The sequence below is a fragment of the Balearica regulorum genome, chromosome 11, assembly GCF_011004875.1.
Source record: "Balearica regulorum gibbericeps isolate bBalReg1 chromosome 11, bBalReg1.pri, whole genome shotgun sequence".
Taxonomy (NCBI): domain Eukaryota; kingdom Metazoa; phylum Chordata; class Aves; order Gruiformes; family Gruidae; genus Balearica; species Balearica regulorum.
Window position 1 is genome coordinate 23,123,391 of NC_046194.1, and position 26,684 is coordinate 23,150,074.

The 26,684-nt window shown below is 49.1% G+C and overlaps 1 protein-coding gene across 5 annotated transcripts in view; it reads left to right on the forward strand.

Moving 5' to 3' along the window:
- Nucleotides 1-873: 873 nt before the first annotated feature.
- The window catches only part of LOC104631629 (exocyst complex component 1), a 28,734-nt gene continuing 2,923 nt past the window's right edge, over nt 874-26,684 (forward strand). Inside the window, exons 1-16 of one of the 5 annotated variants that reach the window (XM_075763742.1) lie at nt 874-927; nt 3,861-4,068; nt 5,429-5,556; nt 9,446-9,605; nt 10,416-10,609; nt 14,763-14,990; nt 16,519-16,651; nt 17,770-17,879; nt 18,538-18,687; nt 19,324-19,417; nt 23,691-23,809; nt 24,032-24,145; nt 24,489-24,559; nt 25,050-25,290; nt 25,448-25,631; nt 26,197-26,396. In XM_075763742.1, the coding sequence (XP_075619857.1) occupies nt 3,945-4,068; nt 5,429-5,556; nt 9,446-9,605; nt 10,416-10,609; nt 14,763-14,990; nt 16,519-16,651; nt 17,770-17,879; nt 18,538-18,687; nt 19,324-19,417; nt 23,691-23,809; nt 24,032-24,145; nt 24,489-24,559; nt 25,050-25,290; nt 25,448-25,631; nt 26,197-26,396 (2,250 nt within the window). In that variant the 5' untranslated portion in view covers nt 874-927; nt 3,861-3,944. Of the gene's footprint in view, nt 928-3,860; nt 4,069-5,428; nt 5,557-8,026; nt 8,193-9,445; nt 9,606-10,412; nt 10,610-14,762; nt 14,991-16,518; nt 16,652-17,769; nt 17,880-18,537; nt 18,688-19,323; nt 19,418-23,690; nt 23,810-24,031; nt 24,146-24,488; nt 24,560-25,049; nt 25,291-25,447; nt 25,632-26,196; nt 26,397-26,684 lie in introns of those variants that run through there. The other 4 variants (XM_075763739.1, XM_075763743.1, XM_075763741.1 and 1 more) reach the window with 4 other exon arrangements.

Genomic DNA, 26,684 nt, shown 5'->3' on the forward strand with positions numbered 1-26,684 from the left:
GAGTTATTCTCCTCAACTGTGTTCGTGCAAGGGAGGTGAATGATAGTGAAGGCGTGCGCAGCTGGCTGGAAGAGAAGAAAATCCGCTCATTCTTAAACAGAACGAGTTTATGGAAATAATATGAAGTCATGAATGGAAGCCCCGGCACAGCATCTTTACTGTCTCGCAGTAAATGTCTTAATGCAGTCCTGCTGTGCGGTGCGATCGTATTTTTCTCTCTTCCATCATGCTTGCCCCATCTAATTTACCCTCCAGAGTGCACATAATGTCCCCGAAGCTCGCAAATTAAGGAAGTTGTTTTTCCAAGGCACCACACGCAGCAGGCACGTAGATAGAGCTTTCCTCGGCCACGTTTGGCACCCAGACATGACACCCGGGCATTGACTCGGCTTTGGGTTCGTACTAAAGTGTATCCCAAGGTGCTAAAGGAAACAGCACGAGGCTTTCTTTATGCTTCAAGCTAAATTATGCATCATGATTATGCATCTTGCTTAACGAGGGCACGTACTGTGCCATGAGCATCCTGTCCGACTCCCAAATCTCCCGTAGGTTTCTGGGACCCTCTGTTAAAGGAGGGAGACAGCATCCGACGGGGGGCTGAACCATCGTTGTTCTCCGTTCAGCACTTCGACTCTCTTGAACGAAACAGAGCGGAAACGGAGGGCAGTTGCTTTGCTTTTAGTCAAAACCCACTTCGCCTCCAGCTGCCCCGACGCTCTGCTCGCTCTCAGCTGCACCTGGTCTCCGCAGCATTTGCACGAGGGATTTCCTGCCCCGACCTCAAGCCAGCAGCTCACGGGCTTCGCGCAGGTTCTTCAGGCTTCCTGTTTTTCTCTTAAAGCTTTCATTTTTACCAGCAAACTGTTTCCTGTTCTAAGGCTTCTTGCGACTGAAGTCCCGCAATTTATCCTCAGCAAGACGTGGCTGGTAAAGTCTTTGAACGCTCTTCCTTTCGCTAACGCGCTCTTCCTCGCTGTCAGCTGTCTGGATGGGTGATGTGCACCTCTGTGAAAATTTCAGGAAGGTTTCACGGAGATCTTTAGGTCTCTAGAAAATGAGGGGGGGTGGGGGGGTGGTTAACTGGCTCCGCTGCAGACAGCTTTTCAATTACACCCGTGGAAAGTATTGTGCTTTCTGCATGAACTTCTCAGGGAGCAGTGAGCCCTCTATTACTTCGGCTTTCAATCATTTTCCCGTAGCTGTTGCTCAAGTGCTATTATAAAGGAATTAGTGGGTTCGAAAGCAATAGCGGGTGTAGACGGCCAGGTCTCGGGGCTGCCATCCTGTCTGCCTCTGGAGGTCAATGCCATCAGAGAGACTGAAAAGCTGACAGGGATGGAGAAACCAGGATAACCCGGTGAGGGGCTGCATTCAAAGAGATGCTCTGGTGACAGAATCGTTTTAGCAGCAGCTTTCTTTCTTTTCTTTTTCTTTTCTTTTTTTTTTTTTTTTGTCACAGCCATAGCAGAAAAAGTTGAAATAATTGCAGATGTGATTTCAAGCTCGTTAAGTACGTGGCTGAGCTGAAAGCCCCATCTCTATGTTAAAGGTTTCATTTGTTTCAGTTCATTGCAGAGCAACCAGTAAATTTCAATAGCAATGAATTTCTGTTAGGAAACATTCAAAGTGCGTCTTCAAAATATTATTATTTTCCTACAGTCTATATTTTTATTTACCCTAATTCTTACTAAAATATTTGCATTAAACGCAACCTTTTCGTTGTAGCCACTTGGCTTATTCCCTCCCCACCGGGATCAAAGGCTGCAATACAACTGCTGGTTGTTCCCGGGTGTTCACACGAGTAAGAATATTGTGGCTTTTAAAAAAAAAAAAAAAAGTTTGTGAGCAAGCAACGCACTCTTGCTAAAAACACTGCTTTTGCTGAGGCGATTTAAACAAAATCCTTTCCTTCTTGCATGGGGTTGACCTGAATCAGTGTATTTCAATACCTCCAACTACATCCCGCCGGTTCCAGCCTAGCACTAAGCCGAGCTGCCCGGCTCTCTGCGGGCTGGACTCGGACCCTCCGCCGGCACCTTTGAGCGTTGCTTTTAAGGAGGCAGCCGGGGGAGATCCCCCGGATTTTTAGGTTGCTTTCTTACTGCCCTCTCCTCGTCCGTAAAGTGGTGGCCGTGTTACTCTTGCAAAACGTCAGGAGATGCTGCGAAGGTTTAAAGCTGCGATTTCCTTAGGTGACTTTTAGTCACGCACATCGCAGCCATTCTCGGGCTCTGGAGAGGCACGTTCAGCTACGTAAGCAAAATGAGGGGGTGAAGAAGTTGGGGGTTGTTTCCCCTTGGGCTGTGAAACCAAAAAATTTGCACTCGTTCAGCTGGCTGGAGGTCTCAGAGGTGGGTGCGGGCACTTGCCGTGAGGAGCTTTCTGGGGGGAATACAACCCGGCAGTCTGCAGCGGGGGCTCAGCCCCAGGAACTGAGACGGCACTTGGGCTCCGGGTTCCCTCGGCTGTCCCCTTGGTTCAGGTTAATTACCTGATCAGCTTGGAGCCGGGGAAGCCCAAAAGAGCTGGGTTCTCCTTGGGAATTTAGGAGCCGCTGGCTCTTAATATTGATTTGCTAACGAGACAGCAAGCGTATGAAACCTGCAAGCGCTTTCCCGCTCTGCGTGGGGGTCCTTTCCCTCTGCTGCTCCTGGATCCGAGCCCCGGGGATCGAGGCAGGGTGCTCGGGAAGGCGAGCCAGCCGTTTTGGGGAAGCATCTGCCCTGGGCCACATGGCCGCAGGAGATCGGAGAGGGACCCGTGGGAGGGGGGAACCGGGGATGGAAGGGGTGGGGGGGAAGCAGTGGTGCTGGCATGAGGCCCCTCTCCCCCTGCTATTTCTCCAAAAATGAGTCTTTTAGGGCACTGAGGAGGGAGTGGGGAATCCCAGAGCTGTCGACCGAGGAGGAAGGAAGTACAGCTGGAGGTCCGCGGTGGGGGGGAGCTGCTGAGCAGAGCACAGCCCAGGGCGACGAGGAGAGATTTGGGGAGCACAAGGGCACAGCAAGGGGGGTGCAGGGCTGTGGTGGCAGGATGTGGCCGGGGAGGCTGCAGGGGCTGTGCATTGCCAGCCCCACACCGTCTTGGCACGGGAGAGACAGCACAACATCTCTTGCAAGGCACATGTCTCAGCAAGCCGCCTGCCCCCCCCCAACCCTGCGAGCCCCCCTGAGCCCCCCTGAGCCCCCTCCACAGCCAGCGCTCTGCTTTCGCTCCTGCAAGGCTCCGGCATCGCCCCGTGTTCCGTGAGCGGAGCCTCTGCATGCTTGGGCTGCTCAGCACCAGGCTGGCAGGGCAGCTGGACCGGAGGGTTGCTGTGCCTTTCTGCTGAGCTAAAGCCCCCAGGACCTCCGAGGGGCAGAATCCCCCAGACCTGAGCTCCCAAAGCGGAGTTGGGAATCTTTTTTCGCAGCAGGGACTTGCACAGTTACGTGCGTCCACCCCGTGCTGACTGCAGGGCACCCCAGCTCAACTCGAGCATTGCGTCGTCTGACCCGGGAGGGCGATTTCTTGAGCTGTAAGCGCTGAAACAATGTGGGCCAGCAAAAATACTCAGGCAATCGATTGCTTGTAGCTGCTAACCTGTTTTGCCTGCCTTGTTGTTGCTCAAGACACTATGCTGAGCTGGAACCAAAAAGGATGGTTTTTTTGAAGAAATTAAGAAAGTTTTATTGTGGCTTTATAGGGCTGGATGCGCTGGCGTGTCCTGCTTGTGCTGGGCAGGAATTCAGACCAGCTGATTATAAAAGGCCCTTCTGGCCTCAAGTCTGCAACAATTAACATTCATGCTGTCTGCAGGACAACAGAGACGAATGGAGCTGGCGTGTGGATCGTCTGTCCAGCCTGTTTGTGTTTCACAGGAGGTGCCGCGCAGCCTGCGGTGACCGCGAGCATCACCAGGAGACACACGCAGGTACCGCTCGCTGTCGTGTTCGGACATCACCATGGCTTCTCTTTGGAGCTCACTGGAAAAAGATGTGTTCAACCCGCAGAAGAAGAGGCTGCTGGAAACCATTCGTGTCTGGAAGACAGGGAAGAAGAAGAAGATGTCCATTCTCTGTGTTGTGGGTGAGAACCCCGGGGGGGACCAGGAGACAGGTTGAGTTGCAAACCCAGGGAGGTTTCTTGCAGCTCTAGTCAGAGAGTTTGGCCTCTGATGGCTCTTTTTCTAATTTGGGAGAAGAGATATGACCACTACTTGGAGTGCTGTATTTTAAGATTAAATGAAGAAAATCTTAATCCAAAGACAGGACCTGTGCCATGTCAGCATAGTTTGTCAAGAACTGGCAGCAAAAGCACAAATTCCTTCTTGAGTGTCGGATGGTCTTTAGCTGGCTGGAGAGAGCTGGGGTCTGCCAGATTGCTCCCTCCACCAATGTAAGATTATTTTTCTTTTACCATTTGCATCAAATCTGTCATTAGAGGTCAGCAACAAACCATTCTAACACACACAGCATTACAGCCTCATTCTGTCTCTCCATAGTTTTGGTGAAAGTTTTAACAGCACCCAGACATTTCAGGAGTAAGTAGCTATCTGATTAGGACCCAAAGTTGCAAGTGCTTTGGGAAATTTTCCATCTCCTTTGGTCTATGCTTTTCCAGTTGTTCAATCACTCCTGAGAAGTTGTTAGCGTAGATTTGCTCGACAAACTTACAAAAGGGGAGACTTTCCTGCCAACGAGCTTCTAGATAGCATAGTCACCTACTACAGGATTAATTTCTGGCCTAAATGATGTGCTTCAACTCCCTCTGTAGTCAATGGAGGGCAGGAGGAATATCTCCAAGGGATGATGTAGCTGCCCTATAATTAGCATCTAAAATACATGAGTTATCCCTGGAACAGTCCGTGTCTGCTTTCTGGAGATACCTGGAGATAGCCAGCTCCTACGGGAGATCTGAATTATAATAGCCAGAATGATGTACAGTGAGCACCTCCCAGATGAAGCAAGAGGTGACTGTAAGCTAAATGGCACTGGAATTGGTTTTTGATGAGGTACGTTAGTGTGGGTATCAGCCAAACAATGCTGTGTGTTTGTTGTTAGGGCCAGCAATATGGTATGTAACGATGATAAATCTTATTGCACTAGGGCGCCCTGTTCCCGTCACATTTGGATCTTGCTGAGATATTACTTGTGCCTTGTGTAGAGCGCAATGACCTGGTTTAAAACTCATTGAAATTATTGGGAATCCCACCCTAGACGTCAAGGTATTCTGGATTAGACCCCAGAGAGCGCTTCCCATACGTAAATACTCAATGAAGAGAAAAGTCAGTAGAAACCCTGTAGCATCTCTCCATAGAGCCACAATGCAGAATCAGCGTCTGTGTGTCCATCTGTAGCTTTCCACTCAGCTGAGCTGTTGTGTACAGGGCTAACAATAATATTGTGGGTTGTTGTTTGTTTTTTTTTCTCCTGTCCCTCATCCTCAGTGGACACCTTTAGGCCAATGCAGCCGTTTCTGGTGAAGGTCAAGGTAGACCGAGGAGACCAGTACAAGATAGTCTACAGGTGGCCCTTAGCAGAGCTGAAGCTGGTAGATGGCAAGACTCTCAATCAGGTAGGATTGATTTTCCTTCCATGGCAAAGGGTAGAACTGGTCATGGGGGAGAGATATGGATATGAAGACCTGGATCCATAGGGGGATTCGGGTCCTCTGGAGCTCAGCCCATACATTTAGATGGTGGGAAGAGCAGCAGGGGGTGTGTGTGTGTGTTGGGGTGTGTGATTCCTAATATAGGACTGAACCAGCATGAATGATGCTAATTTTGAGGAAACAACCACCACCAAAAACATTTAAAAGCCTTCTGCCTTCCCTCAGAGCTGTTTCCTAGAGTGTGGTGAACTGAGATCTCTCACTGGATGGTTCCTCCATCCTACATCAGTGCTTTTGGATGATGTCTTCCAGGGAGATGCCTGCGCCCAGGATGCTGAGGCTGGAATGACTTCCTCCTGAGTTATCCCTCTCTAAATTAGGAAATGTCAGGCTGGTGAAATAATGACCAGGGTGAGACCTTCTGTCAAAATCAGTGGGCAAACTCTCCTCATCCCTCAGGCAGAAGACCTCCTGAGGCTCTTTGCAGCAACCCTCAGAGGCTGGAGAGATGGGCTGCAAAGCACTGCTCTTGTCAGGTCTCCAGCATTTGCAGAACACATTGTCAGGCCCATCTGTCGATCCATGTTGACAAAGCTTCTTGACAGACATTTGCATAGGGTATTTAAAGATTAAATAGAGGCATTTACTGCAAGAAGGATTATGGAGAGCTGGAGTCAGCGTGAGTCTGCGCTTTTAGGGTGACATTAAGGTTTTTGGGCAAGAAAGCTTGGACAAGATATCTCCTTTCTGCTGCTGGGGCTGGCAGAGTGTTGTTAAAGTTGTTATAATTAGTTTTTTTATTAATGTGAATGTTCCAGGGGCTTTGGCAAGGTGCCTGGGTTTTCACAAGCATAGAAATAAATGAGGAAAAGAACAGCTTTCCAGTTCTACATCCAGGACAAATAAAGTACATCTGCACAGCATGTCTGAAAGGAAAATCATATTTGCAGGTTTGCAGGGCATCTTGATCCTGTGGGTAGAACTGAACTGATATCTCATTGTCTTACATTTTCCTGTACACAAGGAAATACATGCTTTCATCCTGCCTGAGCTCTCATCTAGCAGATGAGCCTGGCTCCACAAAGTCTTCTGAACTGCTTTGGCTCCTGAGGAGTTAGGATTACAAGATACCTCCAGGATTTTCAGTCCTTTCCCCCTCACTCGACCTCCCAATAAGAAAAACTGATCATACTTTATCTTAAAGTGTTGGTGTATCTTTGAACCCCCTCCTACTGGGAGGCAAATAATGAGCTTGGTTGTCCCAATGGCTAAAGCCTTCTTATGACTCCCAGCCTGTATTCCTACCCACATCATTCCTGTTTGTGCCTGTGCCATGGCTGTCCTTTACGTTAGACAGCTCTTCTCCTTTGCAGATGTATTTTTAGATTGTCACCTCCCCTATTGACCTTCCTTCTGGCAGGCTAAGCAGACTGACCCCTTAGTCTCCTCTTCTGTGTTGACTTCTCTCTTCCCTTTATCACGCCTGGAGCCCTCTTCCTTACCTCTTCCAGGCCGAATTGATCTTTCTTGAATGCAGGCAGCCAGAATTCTCCATACCATTCCTAAGATGGGATCTACTCACCAGCTGAAGCTGCTGCACAAGGTCCCCAGGCAGAGGAGAGGCTGAAGCAGTAGGCTGCAGCCAGGATGTGTTGACATCTCTCAAGGTCCCACCACGGAGGCACGCTCCCCAGTGCAGCCCAGTGCTTAAGTCAGCACAGTCCCTTCCTGTTCCAATGGCTTGGCAGGTCCATGGAAATCAAAAAACAAGAGCTCTCCTCTGTTGCTTAGCAGATAGCGTCGGGCACAGGCAAACCCCAGCTTGCGGGTTGATATTCAGTACGCACAGCGAGGGCTTGGTCGTCAGGTCTGCCCTGGTGCGCTGGGAAGCCCTCTGTTCCCTGGCACCAGCAAAGTCCTGACACTGCAAGTCCAGCGGTGCTTAAAGCTACGGCTCCCTTGACCAAAACAGCGTTAATATTTATGAAGCGGTTAACGGATGCCTCCCTGCTTTAATAGCTCCTCATAAGGCATGCTATAAACCACGCGCGCTGTGAATTCCTCCCCCAGACATCACTGCTCTGCACCATTGCAGGGGCTGCTACCGAGCCTGCAAAACGATGCGGAGGCGTGATGTATTGCTTCAAGGTGTTTAGAAAGCGACCCTTGAAGTGTCGTAGGACTGCATCAATCCTCATAAACTCTATGTCTGTTATGATGATTAGTATCAATAATTATAAGTACGGCTTCTAAGTTCTCCAGAAGATGAGATGACGCTGTGCAGCAGAGCTAATGAGATGGTGCAGGAAGGAGTTTCTTTCTGTGGGATGTTCCAAGTTCAGCAACCTCCCTTATTCTCTCCACTTATATACCACTTCGTGGCAAAACCTCAGTCTTCTGGGGCTGGAGTTTCCCCTCCGTGAGACTACACATCCTTTGGGAAAAGACAGATGTAGAAATATTGACACTTATATGGATGAAAACAACACGGGGAAATGCCGAGGGTGCTTTTTTTTTTTTTTCTTTTTTCCCCAGTCCATGCTCCTGTTATCTCAGGTGACCTTCCCCTGCCAGGCAATGGGGCCGCTGGGAGATGCCAGGTGAAGCACGCGTGATACCACAGCGCTGCTGGGGGGATTTCAGGACTGAGCTTGTGGAAGCCTGTTTCTGGGTTTTCTCTGGGTGTTCCCAATTCTTGAGTGAAGAGAGGTTTGAGATTTCAGGTTGGATGAGGATTGCGGAGGGGAATATCTGCAGTGGGAGGCAGGGTGGGTGCTGGGCTTACCCTGGATGCTTAACTCCAGTTATTCGAGCTTTCTCATTCAGCACGTCATTACGCTGCAGAGCTTATTGCCACAGGATGCTGTAGATGCCAACGCTATGAGTAAGTTCAAAAAGCCATTAGAGGAGATCAGGGACAGTAGGTCCTTCAAGGGCTGTTAAACACAGCGCTGTGGATGCAACCTCTGGCTCGGCGAGCTGCTAGGTCACGGGCTGCTGGAGGCTGGCAGGGAATCCTGAAGGCAATATAACTCTGGGCTTGCCTTCTAAATGCTTTTGCTCTCAAGCATCTGCCACTGGACACTGTCAGAATTCATCAGTGTTCATCCCCCAAAACCTGCAGTAAAAGGTGAGGGATTTATATAATCTGAAATCAGCATGCTGCATCAGGACGCTGGAACTTGGTCTGACCCACTATGGGTGTCCTGACGTCCACTTCTAGGGTCAGAACTGCCATACACCCTTTTATTTTCAGTGCTTTTATCACGCCTATGATTATTTGCCAAGTGCCATGAACATACCTCTCAAATCCTACCCAGCTGCTCTGGGATAGCAGCAGAAGTCCAGGGAAAGATGTCTATACCTGCAGGAAGGAAACACGAGGAAGGGTTTCCTGTTAACTGGAGGAGTCTCCTGCTGTCAGCTTGGAAGTACAGAGCTTGTCAGGGGATTCACTGATTGCAAGACTTCAAATCAAACTGCTGACAACAGCTACCCTGGGCATGGCACGGTCGGTGTCCATGGCATCGGGGCATGTTGGGGGCAATAACCCATTTTAGCCCTTCACCAGATCTGAGTCTGACTATGCCTGTGCAGCTCCACCAGACCCAGTCTAGTCATCGGGATGATGTGGCCGGTGGCACTGGTCTCCCTGGGGTCACCTATGCCAGCCAGGCTTTTTGCTGGGTGGTCTCCTTCCCTCCTTCAACCAGGAGGTGTTTTTCCTCCCGCTGCGCAAGGTGTTTTCCAACGTTCAGCGCCTGCCATCAAAATGTGCTGCAAAGCTGTGCTGAGTGCATGTGGTGTGGCAAGTGGCGTATAATTGATGTGGTAATTAACTGTTGACATCTAGGCGAGCCTGGATTTTGATCTGCAGTTCGATAAGGTTTACAAGTGGACCGCTAGCAGCTTTGACGAGAAGAAAACCTTTATCAGATGCTTGTGGAAGCTGAACCACAGATTCCTCGCCAGCTCTATCACGTTTGTGAATGTCCCCTCTTGTGCAGCGGAAGGTAATTAGTTTCCTTGTCACACTCAGAGTGGTTTGGGTTTTTTGCATCATTGTTATCATTGCTTTAGGAAGGGGAGGTGAATAAATTTCCAACAGTGAATGCGGATGATGGGAGATGCTGAGGTGGGTACCAGTGAGAGGGAAGCAGGAGGATCCATGTTTTGTGTATCTGGAGGCACAGTCGTCTGATTTATTCACTGACCCTTGCCGAGGAGATGCAGTGCTAGGCTGGGAAGAAAAATAGATGGAGAGTTTATCTTATCTCCAGAGATGCTACCTGCACTCTGGGTTGGGGAAGGTGAGCAGTAAAGTGTTGGTAATGACAGGCCAGGGGGAGACTGGCTGGCTTCACGGTGACAGTCCCCAGCAGTATAGCAAGAAATACAGATATGTATGGATATAAAGATATATGAAATACAGATATAAAAATATATTTTACTCTACAACACATGGCTATCAGTATATTTGATCAGAAGAAGCTTGTTCATCTCTGAAATTTGTCTCAGCTTTGTATAACAAACATATCAACATGCCCCAACACACAGTCCTGGAGAGGTGAGCAAGTAAAAACACAACCAGAACTCCAATTAAATTCCAAATGTCCATTTTGTTCCTTTTACAAAGCTGACCCTTTATCCCATCCACATCTTTCTTCACTCCATGCCGTGATCTTATCCCAACTGACCAGCAGACCGAGACCGCTGGACTCATGTCACTTGGACTCAATGGGACCCCTGGGGCTAATATTAGCTAATAAAATGACAGAACTAGGCGGCTTAGGCCATCTCCACATCTCCTCCTGTTCAAGCAGGGAGACAAAGGTCCCAGGAAGACAGGAAGGACACTGCGGAGACTGAGAGCCAGGAGGAGCTCAGTGCCTACCAGGAGATGACACCGAAGGAAGCTGCTGACGTGTTGAAGCTGATGGAGGAGTACGAGCCCCTTGTGAACAACTCCGTGGCCTTTGCAGAGCAGCTAAGCAACGATCTCCAGGTGCTGGATGAGGTAAGGGCGCGAAGGGCTGCGACTCAGCTGAAAAGAAGGTGTCTGCAGTGTAGAGGCACTGGATTGAGTCTCTGGGTATCGGCAGGTCTTTGCTGAGAGCACTTGACCCGAGAGAAAGTCACCTCGGTGCTGTGCTACGTCAGCTCAAAAGGCATCATCCCTGAGATGTTGGCTTGAGTGGTGTCTCTCCGATGGACGCGGTGACTGACCAGCTCAGGGCAGAGGAAGCCCACTGTCAGTTTTGCAAAGGAGTGAAACAAAACAGTGGCACAGACCCAGCTGCGGGGAGGGACGCGGAGCCCGGCTGCACGTGGACGTGTAGCTGTGAGGGATTTTTATTTCTGGAGAAGCACAGGGATGGGTCAGGGTCAAAATGAAGTGAGGTGCTCCGGGGCTGGCTGAGGGAGGTGGAAGAGATGGGGGAGCTCCGGGATCTCCTTCGCATTGCGCACAAGGTCTCTGTGTCCCACGTGGTGCGAATTAGGAGCATCCGTAGTCACCAGCGCAGAAGAAATTTGTCTTGGGCTGTTGCCTCTGGCCCTTACTGCTGAGTTTACAAGCTGTGCCTCCAGCCAGGTCAGTGGTCAGCAGCGACCTTGAGCAATCCCACAGCCTTAACCACGTCTGGAAATGATTTACAGGAACTGTCCCAAGGGGGAAAACGTGGTGACGATGCCCACGCTGTGCATCTTCCCCTCCCTGTCTGCACACGGCGCCGGGTGTCCCACGGGGAGGGTTAGCGTGCCAGGCATCTCGGGGCACCGAGAGCTCCCCAGGCTCCTGCCGAATCCGCAGCCAGGTCTGCAGCTCACGGCGTGCCTGGTCCAGCGCGGCCATCCGCAAGCAGGACGTGCAGAAGCAATGGGGATGGGTCCTGCCACGTTGCCATGAGGGCTATCACAGAAACAGCAAAAATTCCTGTTATTTCAGGGGTTTTGTGGGTGGGGGGTTTTTTGTGGTGGTTTTTTTTTTTTTTTTTTTAATTTGAGCACAAGTGTATTAGTTACCTCGGGAAGGGGAGAACAGAGAAGAACTGGGTAGGAAGGATAAAGGCTGCTGAGTAGGGATGGAGGAGATGGAAGTGCATGTGGAAAGTGGGGGGTGCTGAAGAGCAGAAACGGGGGTCTGACAGGCAGGGATGCCTGGAAGAAAAGGAAAGGGCCAACAATGATCCCTGCAGAAGGAAAAGCAGCAGATAGGGAGAAAAAAGAGGAAAAAATGATACTGAGCTGGGACGAGATAAAAAGTAAAAGATAAACTCTAGTAGAAGGGGCCAATGAAGAAGGCACATGTTATTTTCAGACTAGTGAGCTTTATTTACTTTATTAGAGTTGCTGCATTTTATTGCATTTCTGCAGAGGATAACTTGCTGCTTTGAGTGCTGGAGCAAAATAATACAATAGCTGCTTTGAGGATTTATCTTATGCTAATATATCTGGTGCTAGCATTTTATGGGTAGGTAGCTGAAGAGCAAAGGGAAAAAAGAAGCCAAAGCAAATACCCTAAAACATACAAGAAACCACAAACCCTAAATCTAACCTCCTTTAGCTCCAGTATTTGCTGCATTCCCAGTTTATATTTATACATGACTTACTACACTTGGAAACGTAGTAGTTAATCTGGAGGACCAAACTCGGGAGATCTGTTCCTGCTTGCTCTCGGCAAGTCATACAGGCATTTTGCAACTCTATTTCCCGGCTGTAAAACACCCTATGAGTGTAGCTAATAAATCTCTATCGGGTTCTTTGAGATGAAAGGTGCTGACGAATACATTATTTTAATGCCCTCTAATGAATAAATGTCACTTATTGCTAATACAAATTAATTAATGAGATGTTTCTATTTCCAAGGTTTAATCTATGACATTAAGTGTTATTAATACCAGCAAGTTAGACTGGCACATGCATATATTTAAATGTTTTTCCCCACATCCCAGTGATAACACCTTGTCCTCCTCTTACAATACTAATCACCTTCTGCTAACCCATCTCTTCTGGGGGTTGCGAAACACTGCACCAACGGCAAGGAAGCGCTTGTCTGCTTGGGAAGGCAGGAAAGCACGGCCGGGGCGCCGGGGAGCCCGCGAGCTCTGATTTTGACATTGGTATTCCTACGTACTCGCAGGATCCCGGCACCTGCTGAAACGCAGGCGGCTCCCGGCAGCTTTGTGCCGCCTCTAGCAGCAGAGTTATTACCTTACCCGAGCGGCGATTCTCCGGAGAGCATCTCCAATGTCACCGGTGATGCTTTGCTCAAGGCAACCCCCCCCCCGGGTCTGTTAAGCCCTAATAAGACAATCCGAAGGCACGGCGGTGACGGGCTCGCGGGAGGTTTATGGCTGTAATTTAGGAACATTTAATAAAATGTGAAGCTCTGGGCAGAGTCCGGCGGGTCCCTGGCGTGCGGCTGGAAAGCAGCAGTCCGGGAGCGGAGCTGTTTGCTCCCTCGCGGGTCCCTCGCGCTGGCCCGCGTAGGCTGGCTGGGCTCTGGGCAAAAGGAGCATTCCCTCAGCATCGCCGGTGCTTTGGGTGGCGAGTACTGCGTGCATTAGCAAGCCCGGCTTCGAATCCGACTGCGGAGCCTGCTGGCATCACTGGGCTCCCCGTGGGAAAGCCACGTCGCTTCGCAGCGAGGTGTATATGATAGAGACGCTTTGCTCTGTTTGCTGTGATCTCAGGCTTTTCTTTTCTACAGCATTCCTCTGGCCTTTCCAGACCCCTTGCCTACATCTGAAGCCATTCCCCACAGTCCTTTCTCCCACTTTCCCCAAATGGCACTACGTTTGTCACAGGAGAGTGTAATCCGTGCTTTCCCAGTCCAGGTGTGCGCTGCAGAGCGGCTCTCACACATTTCAGGAGCTCCTCTGCGCTGCTCCAGCATCTCGTCCTGCATGTAGCACCTCGGGAGCTGGAGCTGCCGGCTCATCTTTATCCCGATAGCAATGCAGGTGGAGCTTGCAGAAGAGAATCTCCTTAACGCAGGGATTGCAGATGCCCGGCATCTGCTGTGATTTCAGACACATTTCTAATTCGGAGCACAGGGTAAGTCCAAGCCACAGAAACCTGACTTGGGTCGACAAGACTTTGCTTCTCTTCCTCCCATCATTTCCCACGGGTGAGAGGAGCGCAGGGCGTACTGGGGGGGTGCAGATGCTTCCGTTGTTCTTCTGAAAGACGTCAGGTAATTGAAATATCAGCAAAGACAAACTTCTTTAAAAGCTTTATTAATGGAGAGAAAAATAGCAGCCTGGAAGCCTCACGCCTCCCAGGCCCGTGTCTATTGATTGTTTTCTTTGATATCCCGCATGGTACATAGGCCCTGAAAACAATACAATTAACATTTTGAAGCAGTTAATCTCTAGCGGGGCTTGTCAGCAGCGATTAACGCGCCGTTATTATCTCTAGCACCAGTCAAAACAAACGCCCGAGACCTCCCTAGGCACTATCACTTTCCATATTAGAGACATATATATGTGCATGTCTCATGCATGATTTAACTGTTTATTAATTCCACTGCCAGAGCAGCTCAGCTGGGTAACACCCTGGCAGCAGAGGCAATGCCCAGAGCTGTGCTAAATGTGCTCTGACGGGCACTTGGCATGGCCGTGGTCCGCAAAGCTGGCGTGTTTCCTTACAAATATTGTGGGATGGACACCCAGGTCCTCAGGGGACTTCACCACTTGTGGGGATTGAGGGTTGGAGACTCCATGCAGGGTCCACTTGGGACTTTGCTAGTGCACAGGGGGGGAAAGTGGGGTGCAGAAGCCAGCGGGGCTTGGCACCCTCTCTGAACCTTCACAGACTGTATTCTGCTCGTGGTCAGATTTGCCCGGTGACTCCGCAGTAACCTCTTTGCTGTGGCAGATGCAAGTCCTCTGAGCGTACACCTTGCTCAGGGAAGGGTTTAGTTCTGCCCTGGCACTCGGGACTTACTGATGGTTGCTGATGTAGAGTTTAACCAAGTGCAGAGATAAGGCGTTGACCTTGTGCAGGTCGCGATGCAGGACGGCTGCGATTGTAACGGCATCTTGCACGGTTTAATAATAGGGTTTCTGCTTTGACTTGGGAGGGCGAAGGTCAGGGTATTTGACTCTGAGATGGTGGTGACTGGTCCCTGCTACAGTGCTGAAGCCCTCTGTTTCTCCATTCCACAGGCCAACCTTAGAGCCATTATCTCTTCTGAGAAGCGGGTGACACAGCTGATGAGCTCCATTGACGAGGCCCTGGCAGAGGTGGCCAGAGTGGAGGAGACCTTGCAGATCTATGACGAGTTATTGGGAAGCGTGAAGCAGGAGATGGACCACATCTACCAGGAAAACTCCTTGCTGCATCGCATCAATTCCAACAAGACAAGGCTGATGGATGAGATCCTCTTCCTCACGGTATGTGGATTTGCAAAGACATGAATCTTCAGCCTGTTGAATCTATTAGAAAAAACTTCCAGTGAGCCTCAAACACTCTGAAAACTATGATCTGTCTACAGGGCTTCCCTGGCCTAGAAATGAGGGAGTTTGTTGTCTTGATAATGTAAGGACAGCCACACAGCTGGGATGAGCTACAGGTAGACCTGCAGCAGACACAGTACCCTCACTCTGGTCCAGGGCTGTAAGAGGGGTCCCTTGAAGTCCTTTTCATGGGCAAGATGAGCCTCAAATGATGTCATGCCGAGGACCTTCCAAACGCAGCTCTGCAGCCTTTCAGTTGGGATGCTGTGGTCTGCCTTTCACTATCAGCTTTGGGACCTTCTTCTTACAGGCTGAGAGGCTGCTGGGGCAGTGCTTTTACCCTTGCACCCAAAGCACTGAGATCCTCCCAGCCTTGTGCCTTCAAGGTCCAGGCGTACCTGTGTCTGGTTGGTGGGGTTTCTTGTGGGAAGCAGTTGTAGTTGCTTTCTTCCTCCCTTCACTTGGTAGCTTTCAGTCTACATCTTTGTACTATGGAAAACCAGCTCTCATTAGTAGATAATAGTCATTTCAATAGCCAATCATCGTTACCCAGGAATATGAAAGCACAGTACTTAATGAGCAATTAGAGCCAGAGTGTGCAACACCCACCCCTCGTCAAAGGGTGCTCCCAACAGCACTGATAACCTCACAGGCAGAGAAACCGCTGGGGACTTTGAGTGGGTCCTGAGGCAAACTGTACATCAACTGTGGGAAAAGCATTCTGGGGACTCCCTGTTGCCCTGGAGAGCCTGTTTGACCAGGGACTCTGTTGCTTCTCTTCCCACTGATGGGATTTTCCCCATCCCTTTTCTCTCCTTTGCTTTATTTCTTTCTTTTTTTCTTTTTTTTTTTTTTTTTTTCCCCATCCTTGAAGGTAACTTAACTGTTAAGTCAGTGTGGACTCTGTGCACATCAGCCCATCTCAGCATCCGTTGTGGAGTAAAGAGCTTTTCTCTGCAGAACCTCATGGCCACAGAGATGCTGGTGCAGGGGGCAGCACAGCCAGTGAAAAGACTCTCGATGAGCTCTGGGAATATGGGAAAGCAAATTATTTACAAACATAACATACCATAAATGCAAGACCTGTGCTGTAATAGCACAACCAATCCTCACTTCCACTGCTTATGGTGACCTCTATGCCACTGACATTTTCATTTCTGAGTAACTCAAGCTGCAGTTTCCTTAGCTTTTTTCTTTCTCCTCCCCACCACTTTGCGGCCAGCAGTCATCCCAGAGGTGCCGGCCCTTTGGGGAAACTCATGCTGAGGTTGGCAGCCGCTGCAGTCGTTACCATGCAGACCTTTGGTTTTGGTGGGGATAGAGCAGCATGGTCTTCTTGATGGACTCATGCAGCCTGGCAGCTGAAGGTAGCACTTGGCTATTTCAAGCCAGCAGCCTTCTGGGTGGGATGAGGAAGGATAAGCTGGCCGTGCTTGTACCTGTTCTCTTCTGGCTTTGTTTTTAGACCCACCTCAACCTCAGCAGGGAACACTGCGATGCCCTGAGCCAGGCAGATCTTTCCAGCCCCAGCAAAGTGAAAGCCTGCATTGCTGCAGCAGAGGCTTTATCTGGGTGCATGAACATCCAGATACAGCCCGGTGAGTAGAGAGCAGAGATTTATGTCTGCAAATGGCACGCGCAGCACCGTCCTGTGCTGTCCCAGCCTCTGCAGGTGTCCTGAACCGCTGAAGCCGGAGATGGTGTTCTCAGGAATTAGCTCACAAGTTTTCTGGGCAGCCCCAGAAAGAAAAAAAAGAAATAGAAGGCAGGCATGTATTTGGGAAGCTAAGCAGCAGCTCTGACCTGGGGGTATGTGGAACACCCTGCAGCACACCCAGAGCTGTGAGCTGGGGAAACAGGCTTGCAGGGTCGGCTTTCTTCTGAAGATATTGCTGAAGCTTTCAAAATCTTCAGCAGCTTCACCTAGAAGCACGGTCATGCAGGGCTGGGAAAGCCCATGTAACATCCCCTCTGAACGTCCATGCAGAAAAGGAGCTGGGGGGGAGGATTGGCTCCATTCCTAGAGAAATCCAATTCATGCTGCAAACGGGCAAGCTGGGGCATCCGCGTACCACAGGCAGGTCTGGAGGCACCTCCCGCGGGACTCAGGCACCGGCTGGTCCAGTTTACATTAAAGTTGAGGCAAACTTATGGCAAGCATCTATACAATTCCTCTGAATACCTGGATGTAAGGGACTGTTGTCGGCCATCTATGTACAACACCTCTTACAATTTGGAAAGGAACTGGTGGAAAGATGTGTTTAGAAATTGTGCTCTCTTGGGGCAACCCAGTTGTCTGTACTTGAGCATGGAAAAATTGATAATTTGTTGTAGCAGTATCCGCTGTGGGTGTTGTTGGAGACTTGCCGGTGCACAGAGGCTCGATCCTGGCATGAAACCCCATGCTTTCCCTGTGAGGAGGCTGGGCGTTTGTCCTTGGCCATGGTCGGACTGATGGATGCTTTGCAATCCTTGCAATTTTTATTATTATTATTTTTTTTTACTTTAAACTCCCTGTCTGTCTGTATTTGCTTGGTACTACAGCAAATCTTTTTCCCTTTGTTGGCTTTTGGGTGGTAGTATTTACCCCAGAACCTACTCCTTGAAGACCTGTCTTATTTGTCAGTGCACTGAGTGACATTGGTCTGCAGCCACGACAGCTCGTGCCACTCTGCACCATGATACCTTCTCTTTTTATTCTTTTTTTTTTCTCAAGGTTACCGGAAAATGCAGTCTGTGGCTGAGCAACTAATCATGTTTGAAACACTCAAGCAGAACTTTGAAAATGCTTTCATCAGTCACATTACAAGCATCTTTGAGCTGCAGGTGGGCTTCGCTCTTCACGTGGTGGCGGCTCAAAATCCTGGGAGATTTGAATAGTCTGGTAAAATAGTACCAGTGGTATAGGGAATGCCACCGTAAGAGGATTCTCCAAAAGCGTCTCCCCAAAGAGGTCTTTCCACATACCTTCACCCTGCCATTGCCCCCCAGCCCTCTGGTTAGTTTTGCAGGCATGCGGAGGAAATCCAACTCCGTGTCTATCAGGTTATCAGGTTCCCTCCCGTGACAGTCATTAATCCTCCGGTCATGTTAAAAAGTGCTTAGCCCTGAAGATTTTTGCTTTAAATTTTCTTGTTTTACTTCGGGGGTGGTTGTTCATCTGTAACGTAAAATCCCAGGATAAAAGCCAATCCCTTGATCCTTTGATTAACATTTCCAAGTGCTTGTCTTGCAATTTAAAAGATACAGTGGACAGTATTTCTGTGGGCAGAAATCTGAAAGGAAAATGTTACTCTTCTAGATTTCACTTCATGAAGAGAAAAGGAGCGACTCCCAAATCCTTAGCATTATTTCCTTAAATCTTTAGCATTTACTTTCAAGCATTGACTCTGGGAATTCAAGGGCAATTATGAAGCAATTATTTTTCCAGAACTTTTCAAGGCTATGTTTTATTTGACTCTTTCTGCCGTTTCTGTTGCTTTAGGGTAATGCTCAGGTCCCTGCTCTTGGGCAACCCATTGACAAGTTATCTGCACCAAGCCATGGACACCACCATGAAGAACTGGTGCCCTACACCCCGCTCATGGCCTGGCTGAGGAACGCCAACCCCGTCCTGTTCTGTGATCTCCCCAAGGTATGGCTGAAATCCTGAACAAATATTGCAAACCATCCACCAGGAACAGATTAGTCAAACTGGTTAATTCGTGATGAGAGCTTGGTTTCACCAAACCCATACCACCCACCAGCTTCCAGCATTTGGCCCTTTTAGGAGAGTGTCTGGCCAACTTGGCCACATGATGTTGGACCTCTGTGCTTGGCAGAAAGCAGCCTGGGACTCGGCGGCAGACATTCTGTTGAAGGAAAAGGTCTGAAGTATTAAAATTTGGTCTTTTTTGCTTTCATTTGACCATTTCTCTACTGAATGAGAGTGATGAGCATTAAATGAATGTGGTTAATCTTGTATTTTATTCAACACTGCTTTATTTAAAGGGTTCTAGGGAAGGGGCATCTTAAAGTCCTGGGCCTCTTCTGTTAATAAGGACATTGGTAAGTAACTGAGGTGGTTCTTTTTATATCACTGAGGTTTGTTTTCTATTTTTCATGCTGGTTTTTGCCTTTCCAAAGGTCTTACACACCAAAACCAATAGGTCTGTTGCCATCTACTGACTTTTGTTTCAAGTGGGCAGCTGAAGAAAAAGCTATGAAATGGGCACTGTTCATAGAGAGATGAGATACACCAGGAATGTCTCTGTCGGTCTTGTCTTTCCAGGTCTATGCCCAGAACCTCAGCAGACTCTATGACCGGGAAATCAAAGCCTTTTTGGAACAAGCCAAAACCTTCTTGTTGGGAAGAAGAAAAGGAAGTGAGTGATTTGCAAATACGGCTTTTGTGCTGCTAAGCAGCATTTTATTTGCAAGTAGGGAACACGGCAATGATCCTCTATCACTGGTGCCTTCCCCAGATTCTGTGCCATGAATTTACTTTCTCCTCCCTGGACTGGGTCTGCAGCTGGCAGCATGAGACAAAGCTGACTTTGCTTTACACCAGGCAGCCTTTGTGTGAGCCTCGGCTCTGTGTATTACCCGGTTTTGTTCAGCTGCTTCTCCGAGCTCTAGGTTTTTTGTGCCTTCCCTTTGCTGGACTCGGAAATGATGCATGGGTGGCTGAGGTCGTGTCCTGAGGAGCCGTAAGAGAGGGAGATGTGGGACTGCCTGGCTAATGCCTGGTCCATATTTCATGCAAGCAGAGCTGGTCACAGAGTCCTCAGACACTCTTTTTCCCTGTAAAGAGATGGCACCAAGCCTGTCCCTGAAGACACGAGTGTATTCATAGCAATATTTGTGAGAGCAGAATGATTTCATACTGAGCTGACTGTGGGGCTGTGTTGTCCCAAGGTGATTGTTTCAACAGAAATCACTGCATCTGACTCAAAATACTCCAGTCAGGTGTTTCTGAAGACAAAAAGAGAAACTGATCTGTCTCCTCTGGAAGTTTTTGATCGCACAGAAGTCATATTTTCCTTCAGCAAAACAAAGCACTGTAATGGAAAGTTCCATGCCAACTTGGCTCCGCTTGAATGTCAAAAACCAGTCTGCATGGTGTGTCTATCAGAGTGCTAGCTCGGCTTCTTCCAGCTCTGCACCTACTTCATCACTTGTGTCCAGATCCCGGAGCCAGAGGATGAAGCCTAGGGAAGGACACGGGGCCGGTGGCTGAAGGATCCTGCCTCCCTGCAGTTGCTGTGCTGGCCTCACAGCAGCGACTGTACCAATAGTCCCTGTCCAGCTGACACAACTGCCCTGATATTTGCCCATCCTTTGTCTTCTGGGGTGAAGTCCATGCCATTCTTCTGGGGTACAAGGGATAGTTAGGGAGCCTGGGCCATGGGCAGCTGGAGGGAGCTACCCTGAAGCTCACCTTGCTGCAGGATCAGACCATTGCACGTGATTTCCACTTCTGTAGCCCTCCGGGGCCCTTTCCCTCGGTTTCAGAATTGGCCATAAAGGGGAGAGCTAATATCTGGGTGTTTTGCTCCTCCCTGCTCTGCGGATCTGTGAAGAACCTGGTGAGTCTCAAGCAGGGACAGAGAGAGCCTGTGCTAGCAGCAGCTTGCACAAGGGTGGGAATAGGACAGTGCTTCTGCTGGCAGCTTTTCCCACACGTTGTCACCCTGAATGTCCTCCTCCCTCCTTGGAGGTGCCAGGGACCCAGCAGTGCTGGAGCACTCGGTGCATCACTCGTTGGATCTGGGAATACCCACCCTTCGAACACTTTGGCAGTCCCTGCTGCTGTGATCTGGACACCAGGGTGGACCTTCAAGCCGGCAGCGATGGGTTGGTGATGACACCTTCTGAGGGATGTCTTGGCCCAAGTGGAGGGCCCCGAGCAGAACAGAGCACCGTTCCTATGCTTCCTTTCCAGCTCATCAGCGATGCAATGCCTGAGGAAAAACAAATGGGTAAAACAAATTGCTGAAAAAGATAAAGTTCCTCTCACACCCCCCCTCTCCTCCATTCCTGGACACAGATTTTCCTGGGGAAATGTGCTCTTTCTCGCTTAAAAATAAGAATTCCTGATAAGAGGTAATAAATGTACTGGCAGCATGCAAGCCTGGGGAATTAGCAGTGGGGAAGCAAACTCTGATCCGTGGTTTATAAGATAATGTGATCAGGCGCCATTTCCTGAAGAAGGGTGACTGCTTTTCTTTAAATGGAAGGAAATAACAAAGATCGTGTACAGGATAAAGAGGTCCTGGTTCCTATTTGGAAAATGATTGATGGGCTCTGAGCAAAGGACTTTAATTCTGCTGGGTGATAGAAAATAAAAAAACCCAAGTTTGTCTCTTCCCAGAGACGGTCTGCTCAGAAAGCCGTTAAAATGGGGCAGAGATGGCTATTACAGGGGCCTTTTATGAAAATGGGCTTGTTAAATTTAAAAAAAGGTAGCATTGGGCAGGTGTTGCAGCCGGTCTGTCTGATCCCCTATTGGAAAATGTTCAACCGCTGATTTTCTTTCAATGCTTTGTTTATCTGTAATGCCTATGCGAGTCCCATAAAATGGGAGCCATTAAAATCCCAGGAGAAAATCCAGTGTCTGCAAAACCCACCGCAGCAGGAGCAGAACGATGGCTACAAGCCTGTTACTGCACTGTTATAAATCACCCAAGGGCATCTGCCCGTTGCTCCCACGGCCAGGAGGAGATGAGATGAGTTTTGCCTGTCTTGGGGTGTGCTGGCACGGTGCTTTTTGCTCTCTGGGGTGGAAAGAGGTTTGGGATAGGTAGGAAGCCCCAGGCGTGGTTGGGGATGCTCAGCCAGCCCATCGTTCATGTGAGCAGCACATCGAGACTACAGCCACCACATCATTGTACAGTGCGATTAGTAAGAGTGGGAATTTTTAGAAAATTGTATCCACGGAGATTCTGCCAGCTGCAGAAAGGCACCTTCCCTGGGGCTTGCGGTGCTACCAACTGAGATTCACCCGCCTGGCCCTGGAGACCCTGGGGACAAGGCAGGAGGGAGAGCATCACCTCCCTCCAGAGGTGAAGTTCACCTCTTCTTGGCTCAGCGGGGTCAGCAGCACCCTGGCAATGCACGGACATGTCCTTCTGCTGAAGGAGCTTGGGAGCGATGGACACTGAAAATGAGCACGGCCTCTCCCAGCTCCCGGGGACTTTCGGAGATGCCTGCTGAAATATTTTCTGCAAAATTGGTTGGTCTCAGGCTGTTTCGCAAGGAAGGTTTGGCTTTGATGAAGTTCTGCGGGAGCCTCATCCAAGGTCTTCCCTGACGTTTCACCCGCTCAGCTGCTCCTTGGGGTGAGCGGCTGCATGGATGAAAGCCCAGGCTGCAAGGACACTTGCCTGATAACATCCCTCATCCCTGCTTTAAAATATCCCAGGTTGGCTCAGCTGTCTGTGCCTCTTTCTTTGTACTGATTACTGTCACAGTGAATTTTTAGGGTCGATTCTCTGCTCTCGTAAAGGATTATTTATGCCAATTGCTTCTAAATATACCACCTGATGATTTATTGCCTTGTTTCAGTATTATGGGAGAGTTTAGAAGGCAAACCCCAAGCTGTTTATAATTAATTGTGAGCCAATAATTAAGTCTATTCTCCTCATTTTCCCATCCCCTTTCCACACTAAAATTTACATGCTTGTAAAATTCTTTCCTTTTTGCTGTGGGGAGATATTTTTTTCCCTGATTTTGCCACTTCCCAGCAAGTGAAATTATCATCACCCACTGCATAAAGGTGGGAAAAAATATTATGAAGCAGCTTATTAATTTTCTCCATGGTTTTAGCAAGGCTGAGGTTGTGAGCAGGGCTGTCTGTCCTCTCTCATCCCTGCTCAGCGTGTAGGGCATCTGAAAAATCCTTTCCAAAGGTAAAAGCCCTGCAGGTAGCGGCTCAAATAAGAATATTTCAGGTGCTATGAGAAACGGAGAGCTGGCCTGACTCACCCAGGACCTCTGGGGTTAGTGGAATGATACCAATTTTTAGAATTAGTTAGAAAATAATAGGGATGTTTCCCCACTGATTTCTTTCAGTGAGCATAATAGTATTTTTTTCATGCACATTTCAAAGAAATGTTTAAACTTTTCCACTTAAGCCAGGCACCCAGTGAAAACAGTGTGGCAAAAACTGGTAATGTTTGAAAAGTATATTAATTTCCAGGTGAATGTTTATAAATTTTAAAGGCTAGTTTTTGAAAAAAAGCCAACCCTCCCCCTGAATATTGTTTTATGGCAATTTACCATCAAAACTAAGCAACAAACATTTTTCCTGAAACTCTCGCAGGCATTTCTGCTGATTTTTGTTCTTATCACCCAGGATTTTTCACTCCCCGGTCCTCAAGAGTTAGTATTAAGCACTAAACAGTAAAAGGGTAAGCATCACAGACAGTGAAATAAAAAGAGAGTAATGAAAAAGAGAGAGAAAAGGCTGAGAAGGCAGATTAAAAAATGAGAGCAAAACCTGCATCCCACATATATCTGAATCCAACAGGAAAAGGCCAATTCACGCATAAGATCAGTCATAAAAAAAGAGACATTTAAATCTATTAAAATGATGAAAGGAGCTGGAGAGGCCAAGAGGGCTGGAGATGTCTTACCACCTACCAACATACCGTGCAGGTCTTCAGGAAAGCTTAGAGAAGCCGATGGCGATGGGGAGCAGGCAGCAGTCCCGATGGAGTCTCCCTGGGGGCAGAGAAGGTCAGGAGGACACACTGGACAAAGGCAACGTCATCAAGGTAGGGAGCTGAGGTTTTTCTAAAGGGTTCACGTGTCTTAAATGGGCTGTGCCAGTGCTGCAACCCATCCCGTGGTCCTTCCTCTAGTGCTGTGTACCTGCAGCAGAAGCAGAGATGTTCTGTACTGCTGACCTGGCTTAGATGTCACTTCAGGTGGACATCTACTCCAGTGTCCTCAGTGTGTGCTACAAGAGGTTTCTAACATGCCCGATGGTTTCTAAGCAGATGTTGAAGCAGGTGCTGAGAGAGCTGCAACCCCTTTGCACGGCGGAGCAGCAGTTCATTGAGCAATTCTTCCAGCTAAGCCAGGGCGCTGCAGACCTGCAGGTGCTGGAGGTAAGTGTGAGGACTATGTCCTCTCCAGTCCCATCAGCTGGTCCTCCCTCCAGCTTGATGTAAGCCTCAGCAGGCACGGTGGGGTGGCTGCTTACCCCTGTCAGATACCTGAGGTCTCCTGGGCTCTTGACTTCTGCAGTCAGTAGTGGGGAAGCTTAAGACCTCCTGCTGGCAGAGGAAAATTGAATTGAAGTTAATCGATCGCTCCAGCAAAATCACAGGATCTCTAAGCATTAAACACAGGACTCCAATATGAGGCAGCAGAAATGAAACCCAGATTTCAAGTTTTCCTCTCTGAGAGAGGGCAGAGAAATCATAATTTCCATCCCGTTCTTTCTTTCAGACATCTGCCACTAAGGGAGGAGAGAGCATGGCATCTCCAGAGGACCCTCCTTGCACCAAGCCTCGGAGCCAGTACGTGGGTGATGAGATACATCTGGCTGCTCTGGCAGGGGCATGGTCTGGCGTGTCCTACAGGAACTACCTGAGGAACTGATTCAGGGATTTCTTTTTTTTTTCAGTCTTGACCATCCTGATGTCAACTAAGTGGTTTCAGGTTTTCGCCCTGGATAGCAAAAATCAAGGAGGCATCATAGCTGGGCATGCAGAGGCTGAGCAGAACCTACTGGTTCTGCATCTCCCCAGCCCAGTGGCTCTGCTTCACGATGGATCAGGAAAAGCCTGTGTTTTGATCAGGTTTATTTCCTTATTAGCAATATCATAAAATGAAAATATGCTATGGAACGGAAATCTTATAAAAAATGTCAGCATGAAACCACTGATATTTTTCATTTGTCTGGCAAAATAGGGCATTTCAACCTCCTCCCACAAGCACAGACAGTGAAGAGCATCCCTCTGTCCCTCCCCATTTAATTGCTTACCCTCTTTTTTTTTTTTTTTAAAGACTAGAAGAACCTACAACCCGACTGCTAAGTGAGATCTTCAGTTGCCTGGAATCGGAGTTGAGAGGATTTCTAGATGTCTGCAATAAGGTCCACCCGTTCAGCTGCTTGCAGGTCCTGGTTACCTTGAACGACTCCATCTTTGAGATGTGGGGCTCTTCCTCAGCTCTCCTTTCGTCCTTCCTCAACACTCTCCTGGGCAACATGCTGCTCCTGGCCAAGAGCAGCTTCAACAAAAGCATTGTGAGTGTCAGTAGGAGTAAGCCCAAGTAGACCGGAGCGATGTTTGACCTCCTCCAGTATCTTCTAAACTTCTAACATGTTCTTCATCAAAGGCAGTTGCCCCATGAGTCTGGGACCACGTCAGATCTGAGACTGCTGTCTTGTGTGTTCTTGCCAGGGGACCTTGTGCAAAGAGATCGAGGAGGCAAAGATGCCCAGCAAGATGAAAGGCGGGATCCTGCCCTCCGTGAGCCGCTTTGAGGAGTTTGTGAACTTGTCGGAGGAGGTGTTCAGGACAGCTCGGCGGAGAGGGGAGCTGGACAAAGCACATCTCAGGCTGGCCGGCAGCGTCTTCAGCAGCAGTGAGTACAAAGGCTGGATGCATCAGTCAGGCAAATGTATACCTGCAGCTTCAGGAGTTACCAGCAATCAGCTGAGCCACCAGAGCAGGGGACGTGCAAGCTACCTGCCTCCTGGCATTGCCCCTGCTGAAACTGCCTTCACCGAGCAACAGCCTGGGAGCATCATAAAATGCAGAGAGTGTGGCATGCCATGCGCATGGTGTCTGCCACACCGGGATGGTCCCAGTTGTGACAGGGCTGAGACACACGTGCTTAGCTTTGAATCTGATGTCAACCTCTCCTTTCCCACTACGGAGGGTGGCACACAGGTCAGAAACAGGTTTGGACAGGGCTGGACTTGGATGTCTCTGCACCCATTTAGGTAAATGGTTATCAAATGTCACAACCCCAAAGCTCTGCAAGGCAAGGTGGTTGAAGAGCTGAACAACTTGTGGTGATGGTCACCTGAGCTCTTGGTTAAACTCTTCACTGGTGACCTAAGCCTGGCAGCATCTACATCTCATGTCCCTCCTGACTCAGCCTGCAGGGTCTTCTCTCCATACCTGATTTGCTCCTTTCTTTTAAGTCAACAGTCTGTCCTCAGCAAACCTGAAGGTGAACACAGATATGGTCATGATGGAAAATTTCCACCACTTTCACTGCTTCTTGTGCAAAAAGAAGATCCACTGCCTGGAAGGCAAGAAGAGAGAAGCCAAGCAGAGGTATAGTGAGCACATGGAGAAATACGTCATCAAGTACCTGGGCCAGCCACTGGAGAAGCTCAATGTGAGTACAGGATAAACCGACCCTTGCCTGGGTCTCAAAGGGCAACTGCACTTCACAAAATTATGAATTAACTGGTGTTCACACCCTCCCCGAATCCAGTCTGGGTTTGTATTTAGCGTGCTGTCACATCCCCAATGCTCCCACACCTTCTCTGGCCACTTGCTGCTGGGTCTCACCACGCAGCACAGCCCCAGCAAGGACAGGGCTCAGCAGCATCAGATGCGGGTACCAGCTCTGCAGCTCATCCTCTGTGCACTGCTGTGAGGACTTGTTCAGGCCCCCAGCCCG